Raw genomic sequence first — 20,306 nt, forward strand, 5'->3', positions numbered from 1 at the left:
CGGTCAGATGTGCCATGCAGAGTTTGGGTACAAACATTAATTGGACTATTAATAATTAGTATCTACTATTTGTCCATACATAACCACAACTATTCCAGTCTTTGCTTGGCCCATGAGGCCAAGGTTTTGAACTAGGATCTCAGTTAATTTCAAATTAAACTTCCTGTGTGCATGTGTACTTCTGCTTGAAAGTAAATGCTTCTATGTTAAATTGATTCATTTCACAAAAGCCTTTACTTTGTCTTTTAATAGATGTAAGTAGTTTGCCTCCTGCCTCAATGTAAATAAATGAATTTTGCATTTTGATGAAACAAGTAAGGTTGAAGATGAGTTATATTCTCCATCAGAAATTAGCTAAAATTTCACAAGGAATTAAAGTACCTGCTTGTAGGTCTGGATAAAGCTGTAGTGACTGGAAGAGAAAGAGAAGTCATTGATTTCAGATGTCTAGGTTCCTGTTGGATTGTGTTGGATTGTGTTGGATTTTCATGACTTAAAATTTTTTTATCTCAGAGTGCTCTAGAACCAGGAAGAGATGCTTCTCAACCTGGAGAACAGCCCCACGGTCCATTATGAATCTTCAGAGTTCTCCAGTTCCTCTTTCATACACTGGCTCTTTGAAAAAAAAAAAAAAATTACAGTGTACAGTTTAATGGGAAAAGGTTTGTGTTTCTCTTAGCATGTTTGAAACTTTTTCACAAGGAATAATTTAACAGTCCCTTGGCTGTGGAATTCCCTAAAGTAGCGTGATTTTCTGTAACCTCTGTTATTTATATGTTGGGTCCAGTGAAACAGCTGGATTACTTGCTATTCATACAATACTGGTTTTTGCTGAAGTAAGAAGGTAACAGAATCATGTGCATTTTATTTTTTAAGATTATTTGAATTACTTTATAAATTAAACCAGAAACTTGAGATAATTTAATTAGTATATATCCTTACCAATGGTGACTTTCTTGATGCAGGGGACCTTTTAGGATCTTTGTGTCAGGATTACTGAATAGCAGGTGTATTCTAAAAGTGCTTTTTTTTTGGTAGTATTTCTGAGCTGTTGTCTCCCATCTCAGGTAAAGTTTATAGTATGCTTTAAAGCTCCAGCTAAAACTGTGAAAGGTATCTGTGACTCTTACCTTTGAAGACTCCACGTAAATATCTACAAGTGTAAGAAAAGTAGAGCTTGTTCTCTTGTTGTTAAGGTATGAATTGAGTACAAGTCTCTGTTTTGCAGCCTGTACAGGTCAACAATTGATTTCTGATTGCAGTTATACTAATTCTGGTTAAAGAGCCTGCTTTGATTCGGGTCCTGTTTATATTAGACATTGGGAAAGTATTAATGTTTTCTATTTTTATAACTACAGGACAAACTATTTCTAGTAATCAAAGCTTCAATGTAGTCTTCAAATATAATTTCTTTTAGGCATAAGTACTTTAGATGAAATTGGTGTTACAAGACATGGATAACTAAAAAGAGGCTCTTGATTCAACCTTTGGAAGATCTGTCGACTATACAAGGATTCCTCAATACTTAGTTTGATGTATATATTCCTTATTAGTCTTTGCTGTGGCACTTAAGATCAGCTAAGATTTGATCTCAGTTGAGTTTTGTGAGAGCATTCTGTGCATTCTCTAAACGAAGATGTTCTCACATGAGAATGGGAATTAAAGAATTCATAACATTTATATGAGGACATATGAGTGACAAGTTTTCAAAAGATCACATCTGGAAACATAGAAGTGGCTAGATATTTTAATAGATGTATTTTTTTGAAAACCCAATAAATACATGCATAAAATACAGCAATGCCTTTAAACAGAATCACAGAATGGTGGTGTTGGAAGGGACCTCTGGAGATCACCTGATCCAGCCCCCTGCTTGAGCAGGCACACCTAGAGCAGGGGGCTCAGGAATGTGTCCAGGTGGGTTTTGAATGTCTCCAGGGAAGGAGACTCCACAGCCTCCCTGGGCAGCCTGTGCCACTGGTCTGTCACCCTCATAGTACAGAGGTTTTTCCTCATATTCAGATGGAACTTCCTGTGTTCCAGCTTGTGCCCCTTGTCCTGTCATTGGACAGCACTGAAGAGGCCGGCCCCATCCTCTTGACACACACCCTTTAGATATTTGTAAGTATTGATAAGATCCCTTTCAGTCTTCTCCAGGCTGAACAAACCCAGGTCTTTCAGCCTTTCCTCATAAGGGAGACGCTCCAGTCCCCTGATCATCTTGGTAGCTCTCCGCTGGACTTGCTCGAGCAGTTCCTTGTCCTTCTTGAACTGGAGAGCCCAGAACTGGACACAGTACTCTAGATTTGGCCTCACCAGGGCGGAGTAGAGAGGGAGGATAACCTCCCTCGACCTGCTGGCCACAACAGCATGATGTAAATACAATGCTATATTAAAAGCAAATGTCACATGTTTTTGTTCTTTCCGTATGAACTCATGGGGTTATTTTGATTTGTAGAAGTGTCTGTCCTTCTGTTTAAACAGTAGTAAAAAAATACTCATTTGGCTGTCCATTTGATACAATTACCAGAATATTCCAGGGAATGAGACGTTAACTGCTTATTTTGAAGTGTCATGATTTTAAAGCAGCAAATGGAACTTATAAAACAGGGAGCTGATTGCATAGCTTGAAGGGTCTACCCACTTTCCTGACAATTTGAGTGCTATTGCTTTTGTCTTTGTTGATTCTAGAACTGCAATATGATGAATGGGGTCTGAAGGTTATGTATTATTCTTATACTCTGTCCTACATCCCTATCACATTTGTGGACCTTGCTCATCAAGAAAAAGAGTTTCTTCAGCATAATAGAAAAAATGAAGGATTGTACAGTCCCATGAAAATATTTTTATTCGTATACTCACAAAAAATTACTGCTTATTTTTGGGCTTGAGATGACAGAATAGTCTTGCAAGGTAACATTCAAGAAGGATCATACTGTCCTTTCTCATTCTATTTATGCATACCTAGTGCTAGGATACCAATGTCCTTATGAGTTCAGAAAAAGGTGACAGGATACTTGAGAATGCAAGGAATTCAGGTATTCCCCTCTCTGTACAATTGGCTTTAACATGTGATCAGTTCTATTCACCTGCTACTCCTGATATTTTGCCCTAAGAGCTATGCTGTGAATAACTCATATTCCACCCCAGAGGAGGCTACATTTGAGATGCAGATAAAAGCATCCTTGGAGTAGTGAGAGCAGGTTTATCAAAGAGAAGAGGTCTTGGACTCCTAGTTTAGAGAACTGGATGAAAGGTGCTACATCAGAATGCAATGGTTCAGACAATGTATTGTTGAATTGTCTCATCTTTTTCCTTATATAATCTGTCAGAGAAGATCCATTACATTCTTATGCACAACTTTTTCCATGTGTATAGAAATGCAAGGTCGTCTGAATTTTCCAAGTGTTAATACCTGTAAAATGTATTTGTATTAATATTGTAGCTAAATTAACATAGGCATTTTAGAGTTGATGATAAGTGAATCAAGGGCTAGACTAATTTTTAGTTAAAAGGTTAAGTAAAAAGGAATTGCTTTGGAGTATTGCCTCCATAACTTAACATTTTTCAGGTGGACTTTCAAAGAAGCTCAGCAGAGTCATAAATATGTAGCTGGTCATATAACTCCATGCATTAAAGTTTACATTTTCAATTGTATTTGTGTCATCTATATAGTAGATAATGGATGCAGTAAATCCTTTATCTTCCATATTGTTTGCTATAAAAATGTGATAGGATAAAAGTTCCAACAGTACCTGAGATGTGTGTGAAGTTACTATTGATTTACACAAGACTGCTTTAATTTAGCACAGTAAAGCTGAGTTAACCCAAAAATGTTGCAAGTACAATTATGATAGTATAAAACGTAATATTATTGTTATTTTAATGCACTCCTATTCTATTTCAGTGATCTAATAAAAATAAATTAAAGGATAATCAGACATATACTTCATGTTCCCGTAGATATTTTTTAGAATTTAAAGTTTATACAGTTTATAATACAGGTTAATAAACAAGTTAGGACAGAAAAACTGATCAGAAAAATTAAAATATTTTCTTTGAATATACATTAGTTTTTTTCTCTAAGTACAATGGGTCTAGATTGTGCTACATTTCATATTTCTCATCTCTGGACTTTATATTACTTTTTCAGCACATTAAAACTTATGCAGTGAAACTGAATAATGGCAAGTGTTTTTATACCCTTTTATAGCCATTTCTTTTTTCATAACCTCCCCCTGTTTCCTGTTAGCTAAACTATAAGCACCTTTCTGTTAATTTATGAAAATTATTGTTGAGATAGCACATTATCACTGATCTGTATGGCACTTCCAGCATGTTAGAAGCAAAGGTCCAAGCAACATAAAACACATCAAAATTCATTAATGCGGTATTGATTATTTTTTGGATAATTAATTTTATTGCAGACCCTTGAAAGAGATAATGAGCTGCAAAGGGAGAAGGCAAAGGAAAATGAAGAAAAGTTCCTTAATCTTCAGAATGAGCATGAGAAAGCACTAAGAACTTGGAAAAAAGATGTAGGTTTATTAAATTAAATGTTAAAGTATTAAAAGGTTTTTGAAATAGTAATCAAGCATTTCAGGCAATTCCTAAAAGCCAAGAAAATATTGCAGAAATAATACAATAAAACCAACTAATTTCTTTTCCAGTAATGCAGACTCTTCTAGAAATGAGTATTTTTAAAAGGTAGATTTAGGAGAAGTGTTGACTTCTGTGCTCTAAAAGGTCAGTGTGTTTCCTGCAGCTCTATAAAGCAAGAGCCAGGGTACAGATGTTACCTGGAATTTAACACTTAAAAATATTCCATAATTATCCATTTGCCATTACCTAGACATGACTTGCCATTACCTAGACATGGAAGCTGATATAGTTTTTAATTTACATTGAATTTTATGTATTTTTCAGAAAATTCACAAGTTTTTTGTACAGCTTTTTCAGAAAATACCAGCATTTCTAGACTGCACTCTTGTACCCTGGAAAAAACTGTCATATAGTGAAAAATAAATCTAAAACCACTGAAGTGACACAGACTAAAGGTACTTCTGAAGGGCCATATGCCCAGGAAAAATAAAAAGCAACCTCAAACTGAATCAAGTTGAGAGATCCTGAAGCTTGCATTAAAGCAGAGGGCCTGATTTGACAGGATTTATTAAACATGGACTGTGAGGTGAAAGGGGATAAGAAAAGGTAAAAACCTGTATGTCCCCTCAGTGAATTCACCTCTGGTTGCACCTAAACAATAATTTTTCTTCAGTATTTGCCATTCTTTCTACGATATTATTGTTAAAGAATCCATCAAATTATTTAATCCAAAATAATTAGCAAAATACTGTAGCTGTGAAAAATGTCTGCAATAATAAATGCATGTTTACAAGAAAGATTAATACTTCTTCAGTAAGACAAGATTTGTTTAGTGTGTGGAATCAGGACTCTAAGCAGTATTTGTTCAAGTCTGTCTTTTTATTTCTCTGTAATTGGCACCTACTGCCAGAAAGGTTTTGCATTTGGTAGATATATTCTCAGGGAGATTGTGGGGAAATAATGCAAAGTTGTCCTCAAAATCTTGTTCTCTAAGGGTAACTCTTTGAGTGCAGCCGCTATGAAGATGACTGCAACCATGAGACTACAAAATAGCTGAGCTGTTCTGATGCTCACTGCCCTGAGAAGATTTAATCTCCCTAATTCCTAGGAGAGTCTTATACCATAGTTTCCTGTATAGACACGGGAATTGGCCCTGCTTATTTCTCAGGAATGTTTGCAACTATTCATTAGAAGATTTTTCTTTTTCTCTCTCCATATTTCTGCTTTGGCTAACTAGAAATTTTGTCTCTTCATATCTTAAAGTATAGCATCATCGTGGATAAAGTTAACATTATACACTGCTCTGGAAATATCTGTAAATTAATATAAGGTATTTGTGTAAAATTGCCCTTCTGTTCTTTTTACAATTTGTATTTCAGAACATCTTTTTGTTCTAAATACAAAAATTTCATTGTTACATACTCACTGAAGAAGCACTGGATACTTGAGGCTATATACAAGAGTAAAATGCCAAGCAAATTATTTGCTCTTGTAGTTTCTTGACAATGTAGGTAGAGGATGAATGTTGACTAGCATGTTTGTCTTTGAGTGGAAAACAAAAGAAACTACAAATACAAACCTTACTTTTTTGTGCATTGTAAATGGTGAAAAAAACCCCAATTAATAAAAAGTATATCCTGTAATGGAAATGAGGTTTGACTTTTGGTTTGAATGAAAGGGCTCAAAATTAGCTTACTTTGTACAAGGAAATTCCTTAGTATCTATAATTTCTTTTAAGGATTTACTTTTTTTTTTTTGCAAAGATGTTGATACCACTGTAAAATATTGGTTTACATACTTGAACCTGCAGTAAAGATCTGTGTTTGTGTGCTCTGCGTACCCTCAATTATTACAGGAGGAAAACATGAGAAGAGAGATAGACACTATTAAAAATAAGCTGAATTCCCTTAAAGAAGTTCATGGACATCCTGAAGATTATCATCCTCCTCAGGGAAACCAGTATTCTGAGCAAGGGGAAAATCTGCAGGTAAGTGTCTCTAATAGCTGCGGTACTTTCCATTTCCTGTAAAAATATTAGAAAATGAGAGACATGAAGCTTCTTCTAATCTGGCTGTCATGTCCACTGATTATCCTTTGGCATTGCTAAACTTAAAAAATTATCTGATGTAATCAATGATCCAAGATCCTGTTAAAACTTGCTGTATCCAGAGAATGTTCCCCTTTCTTCCAGAGGGGCATTTACATCACAGAAACTTGAGACATGAATTATCTCATTAATAAATGCGTACATAATAGATAGCAATTATCTTAATCTATCTTTACTAAATCCTATTTCATGAACATATTTTGCATGGGTGTTTCTCAAATAGTGTGGCAGGTTTATTGACTTCATATGTATATAAGTTCCCTGGAAGTGTGGAAGTAAGTCCACTTCTACTCAGAGGAACTAATTTCAGCCTCTGTAACATGGGACGGATCAGAAGATTCATTTTATCAACATATAGGTTATCTAAAGTCTTCAGTTTTAGTTTAAAAAACCTCAACATTTATTTCACTTAGCATCTGTCATAATCATCAAAGGCACAGCAAGTTCAACAAGTAATGAATGCAGGAGGTAAAAGACTGTTTTATGCAGTGCAGGTTGAACTAGAATTGAGCTTGCATTGCTGGGTCAACCAAATCCACATTCAGTTCTATATTCAGAGCACATATGAGAAGTCAACAAGTGCTTAAGCACATAAAGATCATCTTTTGCAGCAAAAGGAAGAGCATGTAGCCCTGCAGCCATGTGATATCCCTTACTTAAACTGAATTGCAAATTTATGTTCCAGTCTTTTATAAGATTGAAAAATGGGAATAGTCATAAACCATAAGAAAAACTTCCCCTGCAGTTTGAGGGTATTCTGTTGTTCAGTTGAGTATTGGTTATATAATTTTTCCCATGAGTTTTTACATCCAAATAATGATTTGTCCTTCAAAGAAGGGAAAATTCATTCTGCAGGTATGCAACTTCAATGTTAAGAAAATATCAAGACACTAGGACTGTAAAGACAGATTATTTTGTTTGGAACTAGTCTATGAACTGTCAGTAAAATGGCAAACTAATAATATTTTAGAATTTGGAAGAACTTAAAATAAATTTCTTCACAACACATGTATGTATGTTTGTAGCTCACAAACATACATATACACACATATATGAATATATACACATACGTATCTGCTGGTGTGTGCTTAATAATGCAGTGGAAGTTAGACTTGAGTGCTCATCTTGCCAAAGCTGTATGAATTTTACAAGGTATAATGCAAATTGTGTAACTTTTAAAAACCGTTGTTTCTTTGAATGAAAATGAAATATGAATTATGTTTAGGATGCAGAATCAATGCATACCATCACTCATTCATGATAAACAGTACTTGTGCTTACTAAGATAACTCTATGTGTTTGAAAGTAGATAAGCTTAAAGCATATGTTCATAAATGCAAAAGAAGTCTGAGATGTCTTCTAAATATATATCTTACACTATCTTATGGCAAATTGCCATATCACTTTGTGCTGTATGATTATAAGATTTCGAAAGCTAGGCAGGTTAGGCTGAGTCACATCTCCAGTGGAACACTCCCAGGAAATTACAGAGGCTGCAGCAGATCATATTGATTATTCTGATTTGTGGAATTTCACCTTGTATCAGTAATGAGTCAGTGTCTAGTAAAACATAAAAGAGCAAGGTGTTAGCTATGATTTAGATCTTGACTATGGCTCCAAGTCTTGCAAGGAAATATGCATTATTTATTTTTACACCTAATGTAATCTGAAATCCCTGCGATTACTTGTGGGGCGTGAAATTTAGAATGTATGTAAACTTCTTCATACTGATTACTGTGGAATAGTAATTAAACAAAGGCCTTTTCTAAAAGAAAGGTACAATATCAGACCTCATTACAGACTCAAATCGCAATTTAGTTTAACTTTACCATGCTTCACGTTTAGTTTAATATAATTTGTAATACAGCTGTGTACCAGAGAATAGGGCTACACCTGGCAATGGGCTGTTGTGATTCTTTTGTGTGTATACATACAGGGAGATCTGGTTTTGAGAAGGTTTTGCATTTCAATGTATGAAATATTCTGTTGAAGGAAAGGTCATCTTAGGTATATGTATGTTGCTTAGTTAATTTTTACTAAATCACAGGGAAAAAATTAAAATCCATTTGATAGCTTTGATGTGTCGGCATTTTAGTTTATGCATCTTGAACCCATTTTTGAAGGGCTGAACAGCCATTTGAAGTTGATGGAACCTAGGTTTATTCAACCCATCTGAAAATCTGGAAAGGAATCGGATAACCTTTCTCCCTTTCTAAGAACACTTTATCATGTTTGTTTCAGATGCATTTAGCGGTTCAGCCCATACCAACAAATATGGTAGGGTCCATTTTAGTAGCTGTTTTATACCTGTAGAGAAGAGTAACATGCACAGTTATATTGTGTTGTTTGGTGTTTCTGTCTAAAGACACAGCTCCTAGAAGCAAGAGTTTATAAAAGAATTACAGCTTTCATGAAAGAAAAAGGAAATCTCTCATATTTGTATTTGAAAAGAAAAGCCTGAAAATGTGATGTTGTACATAGCCAAGAAGCAAAATTAACCAATTAAAAACTTAGAAAATAAAAGAGATGTAATATTTACAATTTCCAAATCAGAATGACAGGGAAGATGATAATAAAACATGAGGAAAAGAGAAAGACATTTCAGTTGAAACTTCAAATTGAAGGTGGAATATTTGGCAGAGGAAAACTATTTTTAGGACATTCTTCCGTTCACCATGACTCCCCCCTCCCCCAGATCAGCAAAGCTGGGAGCATTCTGATGTTTCTGTGACCTGTAGAAAATTGTTTCCTGCAGGTTTGTATTCTGCATCATCTACTATGCCACCATGGCAGTAATCCCAATTTTACCAGTGTTGTCTACGCACCTCTCTCCATTTTGCAATATACTCTGTCCTCCCCACACATCCGATGCCCAAGCACAGCGCTTGTAACTCCCTCCCACATCCCAGCCTTCCTCTTGCAACACCTCCAGTCACCCAAGTATCTTCAGCTTTTTCTCACATCTTTTATGGACTAAGCAATACCCCTGCTCCCTCCCACATCTACCTACTTTTATATCCTGTCTTCAGGGCAAGAGCCAGCATGTGCGCCTGCCTTCAAGTGCTAAACAGCTCATGATGATAAAGGATGCATCATCTTTTTTTTTTAGTGGGGTTTTATTAGGGCGTTTTTTCACTAATCAGCTCCTGGTTTTCACAGAACTTTATTGAATGCAACTTTCAAGGATAAAGACAAATACAGCTGCAGTAGTAGACCAGTGACTTTAAGTAGACACATCTTTCGGGCTTCTACTCCTGTTGCATTTGACTCAAATTCAGGTTAAAAAGCTATCTGTGAGGGAATGAGGAACTGACTGACAGGAACTGCAAACTCATAACCCTTATTTGCCTATGAAATTAAGTTAAAAATCCTAGGTGGTTTGTTAGGAAAAAAAGTGTTAATATGGTTTGTGTGTAATTAGCAATCACGCAGGGTTTTTCCACATTTAATTGCTGAGCAGGTGATTGATTTAGCCAGCAGACAGAGGGAGTGATCCAGTCAGCACATGTACAACACACATTCCTTCCTCTGAGAAATTCTGTCAATCTGTATAACTTTTCTTTGTGGACTGTAATATAGCAGGACCTAATTTATTTCCTGCTCTTTCAGGGTATTAGTCTGCCTTTTTTTCTCCATTTACTTCAACTTTTTATACTCCAGGTGAATGGTCTTTGGTTTCCATCAGAATTGTAAAAATAATTTTAAATCTAAGTCCTGAACTTTAAATCTAATCAGTGACTGTAGTAAATTATTAAAATATGTATAATCTTTTGTCCCTTCTTACACTAGAGTGATCAAGAACACTCAAAAGACAGTGAAGTGCAGGCTATTCAGAAAGAAAATGAGGGTATGCAATCCATAATAAGAAAAGACCATAATTTTGGATGTGACGCAGAAACTGAAGTAAAAAACACAATGGACTGCTCTTTAAGCACTGAGGAGTTACAGCCAGAACAAAGTAATTACAATACATGGATAACAGAGATAAGTAGTACTGCTGAAGTAAGGATAAATGGTTACAGATACAGTGTGTGACAAGGGAATGCTTAAATCCTGAATTAAATGTTTTGGTACTAACAACAGTAAAATTTTTGGTGTCAGTAGCACTAATCTCTGATAAACTCACAAAGGTCTGAATGAAAGCATGGTACTCCTAGCGGCTACCCTGGGACATTAAGTAAGATCCATGTGCTGCAACTCCTCCAGCTGTTGCAATGCTCTTTCTGCATGCCAGTTCAATAAGTGAATAGGGGTTAGGAAGACCTATAATATGTATTGAAGCGTTTGGCAGCGAAACCAAGGACTTTCCCTTTCCCATAAAAAAATGAAAAAAGGCAGAAAGAGAGTGATTGTGGTGCACAGGACAATGAAGGTCTGTTCATGTGGATAATCGTAATACTTTTCTATACAAAGCACTTTGTAACTCCGGTACGTAATTTTTTGAAGCCACCTAAAGGACATATACTTACCCACTAATGCTTTGTCTCTAAAATGTAGCAAAGATAAGTGGAAGTTTAAAAGGGGGAAGCGACTGCTTTAAAGGATCAATGCTCACAGCCTTCCAGTGTATCTTTCAGAAAACACCTTTCTGATATCAAAATGCTTGTTATTCCTCACTGCTCCACTACCATCAAGTCATAGCATATTTCTTTTGGTTTGAACATAGTCCCTTAAACGGTTTGGTTTGGTTTCGTTTAGCTAAAACTGCAGCTTTCAAAAATAAAGACAAATACAGTTGCAGTAGTAAGCAGTGGCTTAAACTTTATGTAGACACACAGTGGTTGATTACGTATTTGTTATAATTCCATAATGAAGATCCCATTCAATAATAAGGCTGACAGGTATCAGTTGGGAAATATTTCAGCTATAAGCCACATCTAAATTCTACAGAATGTTAATACATTTTCTGTTTGCACAGCTTATAAATATTTTGCAAGTTACCGCAATACAATACTTCTCTTCAGTAACTTTTTGATAGACTTGTGTGTGTAATGTAAGATAAGAAAAGTCAGTATCAATACTAATCTAGAGTCTATCTCTTTTGGAAGTTTGAAACTGTAAAAATAAAGCAGTACTTAACCTCTGGGTTATCTATCACTAACTAGAGAATACACTTGCTCTAACAGGTTTACAAGTTATTGAAAACAGTTTTAAGGATGAAATTAATGTTGCTAGCCCTTATGAAGAAAATCAAAGGGAGGCTTCTCCCAGGAACACCCTCTGCACAGATACTGATTTAATTACCCAAGGGCAGACCTCGGAAATACATGTCACTGAGTGTAAAGGAGCAGAAAATCTAGGAGCAACACATAGAATGTTACTGGAGGAAAACAATGCAAATTTAGAACAAAAACTACAGGACAGCACTGAGCCATTGGCAGCACGCCACACACAAACAAGAGAAGTCTTTTTAGACAGTACTGACACTGTAGGTGTCTACAAGACAAATGCAAGTCAGGAGACCGACTCTAGCAAGCAAAAATTATGCAATACCACAGATGAATCAATTTGTACTATGGCAGATAAAAAATCAAATACCATACAACACAACGAAAGCATCCTTACACTTGAAGCACCCAAAACCGAGTCTGAAGTGGTTCTTTGCCCTGAAAAGAATGCTGTGTGTGAGAGAAGAACAGATAATCATCAGACTAAGGAATTATGTTTTGACATCCTATCTCATACTAAAGAAAATTCTCAAACAGAATACCAAAAATGTAGCTTGCTGGACAGCAGCAATTACATAGGTAATGGACTACATAAAACAGCAGAAACCCTGTTAAATCTGAGTGGTTCACATACAGATAAACTTCCTTTTAAACAGCCACATGTAGACATTGAAGACAGAAATTATGATGACAATACCAGAAGCGTAAACAGAAATGGTGCACTGAAGAGTACTGGTGTTCCAGCAACCGATGCTCAAAATCTACCAACCGTTCATTGTGATAATGCAAGCAGTGATGATGCCACAAATGAACACAGTGATACTGTGTCTCTCTTGGATATTTTCAATTTATGCCCCCCAAAAATAGAAAGAGGAATAAGTGTGGATGTCATGCACAGCAAGCAACCTGAACAAGGCAGTACTGAGCAAACAGGGAATGATACAAATAAATGCACTTTGAAGGCTGAAACTGTATCTCCAGTAAAGGGTGATGGTCTTGAAATAATTGTTCATAAAAATACGCCAACAGATAGTATTAGTACAGATAAACTAATTGCATGTAAAGAAGTTAATGATGATATTCAGACACACTCCTTCAAAAATGGACATTCTCTGGAGATTAATAATTCAACAAATAACATGTTGTTAAAAGATAAAAAAGACTCACCAAATAGTACAGTTCCAGGAAGGAAGTTTGCTGAGGGTCACCTGAAAGAATCATGCTCTTTACCCATGAGAACATCTGGAAATTTAGTAAACATAAGTGGAAGGTCGTCCTTTGATCTTTCAACCTCAGATAAAAAAGCTGAGAAAACGCCAGTATACTCAAATTTTTTAGACCTCAGATCTTGTTCAAGAGTAAATCAAATGAGAGGTCAAGCTACACGGACTTCAGCTTTCAAGGAACCTTCCCTTTTGAAAGAGAAACTACCATGCTTCGTGGAAAACACAAAGGTTATTTCAAAAACACAGTGTCAGAATCTCAGTGAAAATGTTGACAGAAGAGAAACAGGACTAGGTAAGAAAAACAAGCACGTATGTTTCCAGGCATGTACTGAATATACTTAGAAACATTATCAAAATGTGAAATTTCTGCATCTAAGTTTAGTGTAGCATTAGAAAAATGTAAACCTTCTGACATTTTAGTTATATGGCAAAAAAAACCTGGAAGATAAGATTTCTCTGTTAATTTATAGTATAAGTGCAATTCAACAGCTTTTGTTTGCTCAATTATCTGCTTAAATAAACTTTTTCTCATATTTCCCTTTATGAAAGAAAAGCAGTGCAATGACAAACTGAAATTTTATAGGTGTTTTTAACCCCTAACATAGCGCATACTCTATCAGGGCTCTCCATATACCTGAAAAACACTGAGAACTTTTGGAAATGGATCAGTGCCCTCATTTTGCATAAAAATTGGGGTAGTTTTTTGAACCAGTAGATGCTTCTTTGGGGCTTAGAGAAAGTTTACTTTATTTTATTGTACATCTTTAATTCAGATGGACACTAAAACCACCTGAACATGTTGAATGTGTGAAAGGAGACGTTTATATTCTCTGAAGCTCTGGAAAGCACACCTAGCTGTTAAGAGTGTGCAAGCTGCTTTTTCATCCCCTACTGTTGGCACTTGCTGATTATTTGCTGAGCAATATTTTGCATACGCACAACAGTGTGAACTTTATTCCACATTTCTAAATCATTACTGAAATGTGGAAAAGCTGTATATTTGTTTTGCAATAAAATTAGCTGCTAGATTACCCCTATATTTATTTACTAAAAGTGCCATTTTTAAACTCAGTCTTTTTGCCAAAGTAATAAAAGCATCATCCGTAAATCATCACAGTAATCTGACTTCAGTTCACTTACAGATATTCCTCTACTTTGGTAACTGGAAATAGTAAAAGGCAATACAAGTGGTGCCTGCCTTCCTCAAAGTAAAGCTTGCGTGTGGATTCTATTCTTAACGCGTGCTGTAAGCTTAAAAGCAGATGATCTCTTAGCCTCTGGAAGAAATGACAGCCCCTGCTTTTGTAGAAAAATGGAGCTTTGGGTGCTTAGATGGTTTTCAAATGAGCTAGATCCACCATATAGGGTGATTGCATCTATTTGAGGTTTTGTTAATGTACTGCTTTGAGCTTTGGCCCTTGCACATACAAAGAGCAGAATGAAACGCCATCCCTTAGCTTTGCAGCCAGTGGCAGTGAGACAGAAAGCCAGCAGTCTGGTTTCTTTACATTGTTATGAATTTAGGTTCATAGGTAATTTTGTTTCTGTAGGTGGTCTCCTGCCTATGGATATCTGTAGAAAGATGCACAATTTAAGTTCAGTTTCAGAAGGGTCTTTGTCTCTAAAACAATAGCGGTGGCAGCAAGGTAGCAGAATCCTGATCTCAGATGGTATGTTCTTTTAATAATGGGAATTTTGATACCTGCTTCACGAAAATGAAAGCAGTTATGTGATGCCCTGCATGTACCTCTTCTGTAAGGACAGCACTATCTGAAGTCCTTCCGTGTGTTCCTCCTCATTTTTGTGTCAGAAACCTTTCTGCATGCAAAGTACCATAATTCCAAGAAGTTCCTGAGAGTTCAGCCAAAGGAGTTGGTAGCGATTTTAAGATAACTCTTATTCCCCAACAGCATGCCTAGTGAGCCTTCCAGTCACCAGACCTCTTGAATTCTAGAAAAACTTCACAGTGAGGATCTTGGTCTGGGTCCCAGCTGTGCCACTCACTCTCATCATACTGCCTTATTTAGATAGGTCCTGACTTCAGCTTGTTGACCTCTCTGAATCCTGTGCCTCATTTGGAGGCTAGAGAACCTTACTGTCAGGGCACTCAAGAGTTAGTTGTTGTGGTACTCAGCGCTGCAACTTCCAAGATTTATTGCAGTAGGGGTTTTGTTTTCAGATATTTTCCCAAATGACAAACGTGAAGTGGAATCCATGGTGTCCCTGAATTATTTTTTTTTTTACTTATTGAAGCACAAGCAGTTCAGCCCTATGGGAGACCTAGAGGCAAAGAGCATTGGTGAAAGAGTTTAGTGAGCCTATCTGAGGGAATTCCTTTTACTGCCTAACCACGATGCAATTTACTATTTTTACAACTCTGGTTCCCAGAGAGCAGCCACTCCACATCAGTAAATGGAGGAATGAACAGGGAACGGGCAAGATCTTCCTGGCAAACTCTTAAAAAAGAAAAGAAACACAAACTCATAACCATTTTCCTCCCACCAGAAAATGACAGTATTCTTAATTAACTGTTACATAACCACGAGGTAACATGTATTTTCATAGCAAAACAAAGATTTTACTATTGTAGCAGTGATCGACAGGCATCAGTGTAGTGACAAAACAGCTACTGTTTGCATTATGAGTAATTGTGAAAGTACGCTTATGTTTTGATCTTGCAAGGAACTTGATACCAGTTTCAACAGTCTACTAGCAGTACACGAAGGCACTGCAGGACTGGAGCTTTATACTCTGCTATGCTTAATCTACTTATTTGCCCTTCCTACCTTTAGGAGAGACCTACAGCCTGATTTCCTGAAATATTAGGTATAGCCATTTAAAAAAAGACCCCTTATTTAGTGTGTTCTTTGTTTGTGTAAATAAACCTTAGTATTTAGAATGCCTTTTTTATTTCAAGTCACCCTGGAATATGATGTCAGGATGGCAGTAATTACGTATTTTATTACCATTATCAGAAAGTGAGTCTTAAAGTAATACTGTCTGAAAAAATATAGTCAGTTAGAATATTCAGAATACATATATTTTCTACAAATCACAATTTTGATTTGTCATTAACTTAATATGTGAGAATGATATAAAATATTTTTAATCAGAGTAGAAACATACCTCCTCTTTAGAGACAAAATAGATGCAGAAGTATGTGAAAGAAAACAATGAAGAGAGAAAAGCCTACAACAGAGATTCAGTGATTTAAAACAAAAATATTTCATTTTTTAAGATCAGAGGTAAACCAGAAGTTTAGTTACTTTACAATTAGTGCCTAGAGACTAAAGCGCAGTTGTTACCATTTCCTTTTTGTCAATCAGATTCTACTAGTTTTAACAGAGCTGCCGACACTTTGAATACCTCTAGTATCCACCGAGATCCCCAGGGAGACCCTAGTGAAGAATGGAATGCTATAGCAAAGACTTTTTATGATTCTTCTTTTCCCACAAAACATGTAAGTCAATTAAAAATATTGCGGACCAGACCTCAGTGAGCTAATTCCACAGATATTTGTACAACTGTATGCATCTGGATACTTTAAGACTGAGTCAATCTCCAAAATAATATCAAAAGGGCAACAAGGCACCATTTTTCACAATTAAGGTTGATAGAAAGCAGCAGGAAAAAGTCACAGCATATGAATCAAACAGATGCTAACCAGTCTGTTTGGGAGGGGAGGAAGAGGGTAGTTCATTGTGTACTCTAATAAAAATCATCACCTACAGTAAAAGTAGGAGTTAAAAAAAAATAGTAGTAGTATGTAAAAGTACAAAAACATTGTTTCCTTCATTACTTGATAGGCACATATTATTTAAAAGAACCTGTGAAAGACTAAAAATTCAGTGTATCTATGAATTAGAGCCTGTTAATTCTATGCTGCAGTTGTGTGATGCCATATTTAGAGTTATCTTATTGTTTAGTAGGATGACATTACACAAACGTGTAAGAGCAGAGAATTAAAAAGAAACCTATTATTCCCTGTAAGACAACTTCATTCGAGATGGCACTAGCAATGGCTCATACCACATTTTTAGATCTATGTTGTGGAGCTTGAACAGCTGTAACTGCTGTTTTGGCATTTGATCTAATGCTACACATAGTATTCAAGTGTGATACAATAATTTACAACTGCAGTTGACCTTGCTTTCCAGAAGAAGTTCTAGAGGTATTTCTCAGGTAGTTATGGCTGTCTTCTTTGGATGAAGTTTGAGTTCAGGCTGTATAATGTTTTCAAGGGGTAAAGTTGGGTGACTTCAGTGGACTTAATCAGATCTCAGCGTCATTAGCATTCATATTCTCTGAAACTCAGAAGTAAAGACTGGTGTTTTAAATTACTCAGCTTTCCTAACATCATTCTACTTGGGAATGAGAGCGAGGTAGATTTTTCACCAAACATAGTGCTGGTATTTACTGTGTCTCTTTTGCTTCTTCTCACTGAGGTGGACCTTACCTACAAGCTAATACAAAGCTGGACTTCATTACCTGTTTGTGGGTACATCTACTTTATCACCTCCAAACTAAAGCTCCTTACGTGCTGGCTAAGGCAAAGCTGAGACGGACAAGAACAGAGTGCCTTGGTGGTCTGACCTTAGATTATTTTCTAAATACTTAATCTATGAAATCTCAGCCTGGGACATTGCAGACCATTCCCTCCCTCCTGTGTTGGTGTCACTCTAATACCTTCTGTCCTCAAATTTGCCATTTTTATGACCAATATGAAAAAGCTGTTGAGAGATTAAAAATAGGCTCAGCAGTCTCTTTTGCTGCTCAGGTTTTGTTCTGACTAATATGTATGATTACAATTAGAGCAGATTTATGCCTTCTACAATTTGGGTAGTCTCATTCAACCAAAGCACAGTACTCTGAAAAAGTAATAAAAATTAAAAAGAAATGCTACAGGTACACTCACAAGTCTAGTAAAAATATGAAGAACTGTTTTAAAGAGTAGTCTGTACAAGCCTGAGTACCAAAGTAAGGATGAAGAAGCATCCTCGGCTCAGTTTAAACACAAGTCCCTATCCGTGCAGTCATACTATTCAGCAAAATATTTTTACATGTATCCCATAGGTTGCCATATTACTCGGTGCTGGCAGTAAGACACATTTTAGTTTTATTTTATTGGGAAAATGCTGAGGCCTTTGACAGCTATTTTTCCTAAAGCTTTATTCCAAACCCACTGTCACAAAACTGTATGAAAGGCTATTACATAACTGCTGTTACTTCTCCGAAGAGGTCTAAACGTTTGTTGTCTTCAGTAAAATCCAAGTAACATGGCATGGCTTTATTTCACTGTAAAATTTCACTTCCACATGTGGAAGACCTAAATGAAAGTTTTTCTCTTGGATTATTAGCACAGGACAGATGCAGCCCCAGGTGCTATTCCATAGAGATTTTGACTAGTGGCTTGCAATGACGTATGGTCTGTTTCTCTCTGAGGCCTTGGGAAAGAGCATGGGAGAGTTTATGTATATGGCTACTAGAATTAACAGGTTGAAAATTTTATTGCTCAAATGAAGAAGTTACTTCCTCACTGAAATGGAGATTACAGTCATTATTGTACCTTCAGGTGCGTGGCAGTGATGTTGTTACAGATGCAATAGGCTAAGTGAACAATTTGCATGAAGACTATTGTTCATATTTCGAACTTCAAGAAATGCTTGTGCACAGGGAAGAGAAGTTTTAGCACAAAATTCATGCACTAAAATAGAGGCAGGCCTGATAAAGACTTTGTGGCTTACAGTTGGTTGGGGCACAGTTGCCTAATATTAAAAAATAATTGAGGAGAGGGTGAAGGCCTCATCTTGTGATCCCTATAAGAGAATTACCCTACCATGCAACCAAAGTATTAGATGTCACATTACAGATCCCCAAGAACCACTGCAACACTGGCTCTGTGTAACATGGCTTCGTTGTGCACATGTGCTCAGGCAGGTGGCTGGTGCTGCACACTGGCCTCCCCGAGAGCCGCACACGGTTGGATTACGAGCGGAGAACTCATCATTCGAGCAGAAAACCTGTCTCCCTACTGTACTGCCATATGCCTTTGAGTAGTTTTAATTACTATTTGATAGATACTTCATATCTATCCAAATCAAAGAACAAAAACATCTTTCACGTAAAAACCCAACCTATGACAGACCTTGCATTAGTTAATGTTTGCTTTCTAATCTATACAGTGAAGCAGAGAGGGAGTTAACACTATAAACCTCATGATTTTGGGTTTTGTTAAAGTGCATGCATAGCAATAGAAATGTCAGTTGCAACATAAAACTGTTTAATTAAACTATTTATTTTTCTAGTCTTTTTTTTTAATCATACTCTTCTGTACCAAGTCTTATGTTAAGATTTGGTTTATAAAAGTATATTTGTCATTATCAAGTTTTCTAAATTAAAGCTGAAGTAAGCACTTCAAATTAAATGTATTTTTTCCAACTGACTTACCTTTCTGTTCACACTTCCTTGCTCGCTTAATGCTCAGCAAAACCCAACAATTTGAGCCTTTGTACCTGAATCTCACTGGATTATTAACTGTGAAGTTTGTATACTGTCAGGTGAAAGGAGGATTTGCTGCTTTCCAGCATGAGCAGAAGTCTTCTCACATGACTGCAGCTCAAGCAAGAAGTGAAAGTGCCCTCAGAGATGAGGACAGCTGCTCTCCTTGTAACTCCATTTTACAAAACCAAACAGAAGAAATTCAGAAATTCCTGAATTTGGAGAGACTTCATTCAGCAAGAAAAAGAAAATACGAAGGCAGCCCGTGAAGATCAGTGGCAGCAGACAAAAAGCATGTCTTTTAGACACAGATAAATCTCTTACATAAAACAGATTTGTAGAGGTATTCCTATAGAATATGGTAGATATGCACTGTGCTATCACGTTTAATACAGCGTATAGACTTTTTTCCAGTTCAAAAATTAATACAATCCTTACTAGTAACATTAGTTCTCTGTTTCTGCAATCAAATCTGAGTTGTTATGCGTTCTGTCCAAAGTTAAAAAGTTGACAAGTTAATGTTTTAATAACGACTAAGCAATATTAAATGATGACTTAAGAGTACCCTCCTCCTGCTCCTCAGAACTCAGAAGTTTTGGCTGAAATACTTCAATTTGGTTTCTCTGTCAGACTGCTCACTCAGTTTTCAAGCAAAATCAGCCGCAACTGTTTCAAAACACAACAGTTTCTACAAGCATTTACAAC

The 20,306-nt window shown here is 36.3% G+C and overlaps 2 protein-coding genes across 2 annotated transcripts in view; both read left to right on the forward strand.

Moving 5' to 3' along the window:
* The window catches only part of CCDC73 (coiled-coil domain containing 73), a 103,749-nt gene extending 83,879 nt beyond the window's left edge, over positions 1 to 19,870 (forward strand). The window contains exons 13-18 of the mRNA XM_075094905.1: positions 4,428 to 4,538; positions 6,458 to 6,589; positions 10,499 to 10,667; positions 11,836 to 13,395; positions 16,430 to 16,563; positions 19,661 to 19,870. Coding sequence (XP_074951006.1) covers positions 4,428 to 4,538; positions 6,458 to 6,589; positions 10,499 to 10,667; positions 11,836 to 13,395; positions 16,430 to 16,563; positions 19,661 to 19,870 — 2,316 coding nt within the window. The remainder of the gene's footprint in view (positions 1 to 4,427; positions 4,539 to 6,457; positions 6,590 to 10,498; positions 10,668 to 11,835; positions 13,396 to 16,429; positions 16,564 to 19,660) is intronic.
* The window catches only part of WT1 (WT1 transcription factor), a 125,149-nt gene continuing 109,912 nt past the window's right edge, over positions 5,070 to 20,306 (forward strand). The window contains exon 1 of the mRNA XM_075094912.1: positions 5,070 to 5,075. The gene's annotated coding sequence lies outside the window, so the exon portion shown is untranslated. The remainder of the gene's footprint in view (positions 5,076 to 20,306) is intronic.

Source organism: Phalacrocorax aristotelis, chromosome 5, assembly GCF_949628215.1.
Source record: "Phalacrocorax aristotelis chromosome 5, bGulAri2.1, whole genome shotgun sequence".
Lineage (NCBI taxonomy): Eukaryota > Metazoa > Chordata > Aves > Suliformes > Phalacrocoracidae > Phalacrocorax > Phalacrocorax aristotelis.